Source organism: Phytophthora infestans, genomic scaffold (assembly GCF_000142945.1).
Source record: "Phytophthora infestans T30-4 supercont1.41 genomic scaffold, whole genome shotgun sequence".
NCBI classification, from domain to species: Eukaryota; Oomycota; class Peronosporomycetes; order Peronosporales; family Peronosporaceae; genus Phytophthora; species Phytophthora infestans.
In genome coordinates, this window is record NW_003303718.1 from 1274755 (window position 1) to 1278168 (window position 3414).

Genomic DNA, 3414 nt, shown 5'->3' on the forward strand with positions numbered 1-3414 from the left:
AACGCAAAAAACGAAATTCCCATTATTTTGTTGAAAGATAGTTTTTTTTCTGAAGCATCGCCAGCCACCAGTCCACCTAACTTAAAGCGATGATGCACGCAGTGTGTTGCTTAAATGAACCGATCTTCTTGAGATCCTACAAAAAGAGGCTATTGGGCAAAGTGTGTTTCTCGCAGGCTGAAGTTGACGCTAATCATTTTCTATGCTGCCTATAATAACTACACATGCTCCATCACGAATGGTGGTCAATGAAATGGGTGCCTTTGAGACTCAGTTACCAATGTGCGTCATCCAGACCAAGACCAACAAAACTTGAGAGAAAAGCATAAGAGAATGATGTACAAGCCACACACACCCATGGAGCTCGGCGACGCCGTGCTGGGTCAGATCACCCTGGCGCTTGTGTTTGTGTTCGACCACATGATTCCCGCAGTGCACAAAATCGTCAGCTGGGATACAGACGACGTTGATCTGGGCCCGATCATCCCGGTATGAAGATCATCTAGTGAATCAATAACGCGGATGCGATATTCTAAGATGTTTTTATCCATGCAGGAATGGAGTGGCACTATTTGGCCGATCACAAGCAAGAGCATGATGCCCACGACGACCGAAAAGGCCTAGCTATTGAGTCGCTACTGCTGTTGCGCAGCAACCTTCAACTTCCTACCCCGATTGTGGCGAGCAGTGCAAACTAGTTATAGCGGTTGCATACTCTCTTTTAAATTATAAACAGGAAACATGCTTCTTAAAGTATCCAATCACTAATATCGGTACTACTTCGTAATACGTACAGTACGGTATCACAGAACAGCTCGGCAGCATGTGCGTCAATTACACACATGGCTGTACTGACAAAGTTGTGCGGCTACAGAAGGCCAAACACTTGTATAAGCAACCAGAGTGTACGAAGCTTTTAACCAGGCCAAACGATTACTCACTCCGAGAGAGCGCCATCGCTGTAGTAATTCCGAATTCAGTTTTTTGGGCCCCGCAGAATCGCCTGAATTTTTCAGAATCTGGAAACCCGGCATCAGGCATTTCCCACGAAAACGCTAGTAGTACGACATGGAACATTACGCTGGCAGTTTTTTTACTTTCCGTAATTTACCTGCGAGACCAGTCCTGGAACGTTCTTTCGAGGCAGCTGCTATTTTGACGACGCAACCTTGAGAATTAGTTCGGACCAGCGCGACGTGGCGTCTCATCATTGGTTGAAAATCTATGTCACACCCTTCTTTCCCGCTTAAGTACGCCAGAAATTCTCCCTCCCTTCTTCCTCATTCCAGAATCTGCCGGCTCGAGGAAAGATGGTGAAGCTTGTCTGTGCGATCGTTGGTGTGGCGGGAGGTGCTTTCCCTGTGGACATCGACGTGAGCCAGCTGGTGGGAGACTTGAAGGAGGTGATTAAGGCGAAGAAGCCGAATGACTTCAAAGATGTTGATGCAGACAAGCTGCATCTCTTCCTGGCAAAGAAAGACGGCGCCTGGCTGAAGTCGAAGGATCCTGCCGTGATTGCTATGCGGAGTGGTGTTATTCCCGAGAAAGTAAAGGCACTGCTGGACGTGGAAATGGATCCAGCAGACGAGATTGGTGACTTGTTTGGTGATGCTTCGACGAAGAGGACGATCCACGTGCTGGTGGTGGTTCCAGATGGGGCTGGTGGTTCAGCGAGTGACACTTCCAGGATGGATCGTCTATTCGATAAGGTCGACAAAGTGTATGAGCACACTGTGCTGTCCAAGCGTACGCGATATGTCCACTCAGAAATGAACTCAGCCAAGGGAAACATCCTTTTGAACGATTTGAAAATTCGGATTTCGCCTGTGGACACAGTTAAATTCGCCGGTGGAGTTCCAACTCCAGCAAAGGAATTCAAGTGGAAAAGTGACCGTACCGAGGAGCAGCAAAAGGAACCTTATCGTGAGTACGTGGTAGCCAACATTGGCGATGTCTTGACGAATAACAAGCTTTGCGTGGTTGGTGTGGAAAAAGGCGCAAACATCCTCACCGTTGAAGTCCCTGGTCGCGATATTGTTCTTGCTGGTCGCACGGATATGATTGTGCTGAGTGATATAGCCCAGAAGTTTCCACATTACTTGCCTCATTTGCCTGGAGTGAGGATGTTGATCGAAGTGAAAAAGGTGGTGACAACAGCGTCCGAGTTCCAGGCTTTGTCGGAATTGATTGCATTGGATATCATCGTTACGGAATCAGTGATGGCACTGCTCACGAACTTGACAAACCATTGGCAATTCTTTTGGGTCTCCAGGAAGAGCGACGACTAATTCTAACCACATTTTTGAAATCTACGCCCGATTTTACCCCTTATATCTAACTGTTGCTTAAGGATTTGGGTTGTTGAATCTTCATAACAGATGGCTACATTTTGGTCCAAGGACTTGTGACGAGTACAATAATACAAACTATTAGTTACCTATAGAAATGCAATGTCATTTAACCAATGGTTGGCTTTGAACGACCTTGGTACCTTGTATCGAATACCCCGGAGTATGACGTGTCATACTCCTGAAGTGTGAAGTGTCACACTTCATGTAACCAGGGTACACTTAGGGCTACGTACTAACAAGACCGTCACCTACAGTAACGGTGATCGCTATGGAATGCCAGTTGACGCACACTACGTGAGACTCAGAATTCTATGTTTCCTTTCCCATATTGAAGTGCTGTAGTGGACAGCCACGCAGCAGATAAGTAGGAAAATACATTGTGCTTCTTCGTTTGTCAAAGCTAAGTCCTCTGCAAGCCAAGACTTTCAGCTTAACCCTTGCTGAGAACCCCGCTGCGAGTCAAGGGTTGTCACTCAGAGTGCACCCTTAGGGCACATCGCCTTCCAAAGGCCACGTATTTCCTGGCCAGCACACTGGTCGTAGACATTTGCCTCCTTCTTCATGCACATGCCAGTCCAGTCGCTGTCCTCAACACACTGTAGTCCAGAAGCACAGCCCTTGGTGCCGTTCTCGAATTTGCAGCGCTCGTTGAGCGCCACTTTCTCCTCCTCAACGCCCGCGCCCTTGTGGTGGTTGGGCATTTTCACCTTCTCGCGGTCGGTCTTCTTCTGACACTTGCTGTACTGGTCCGAGATGAGCACGCACTTAAGATTGCTGTCACTGCAGGGCACAGCCCACGGTCCGTCGGTACTCTTGCCGCCGCACTGGTCGTTTAGTCCCGGGCTCTTTTTCATGCACCAGCCAAAGTGTTTCTCCTTCATCTGGCAGAACATGCCAGCTTCGCACTTGACGGCTTTGTTCTCCCACTCGCACTGCTGGTAAAGTCCCGCTTTTTCGGTCAGAATGTGAACACGCAGGTGCAGCGAAGCATCCGCGACGGGGGCGGCGGCCAAACTCAACAGTGCAGCAGCTATTAGCACTAATAACTTCATCGTGTCAGTGA

At 48.4% G+C, this 3414-nt stretch overlaps 2 protein-coding genes across 2 annotated transcripts; one reads left to right on the forward strand and one right to left on the reverse strand.

The window, feature by feature from the left end:
• Positions 1–1292: 1292 nt before the first annotated feature.
• Positions 1293–2288, forward strand: PITG_16144 (Crinkler (CRN) family protein; the record flags this gene model as incomplete). Its single annotated transcript, XM_002897865.1, has 1 exon — positions 1293–2288. One exon carries the CDS (start codon positions 1311–1313, stop codon positions 2286–2288), a length of 978 nt encoding a protein of 325 aa, XP_002897911.1.
• A 536-nt stretch (positions 2289–2824) lies between these two features.
• PITG_16145 (small cysteine rich protein SCR108-like protein) lies at positions 2825–3403 on the reverse strand (the record flags this gene model as incomplete). The annotated part of the gene is made up of 1 exon (XM_002897866.1): positions 2825–3403. The coding sequence occupies one exon, from the start codon at positions 3401–3403 to the stop codon at positions 2825–2827; it is 579 nt and encodes a 192-aa protein (XP_002897912.1).
• Positions 3404–3414: the final 11 nt, after the last annotated feature.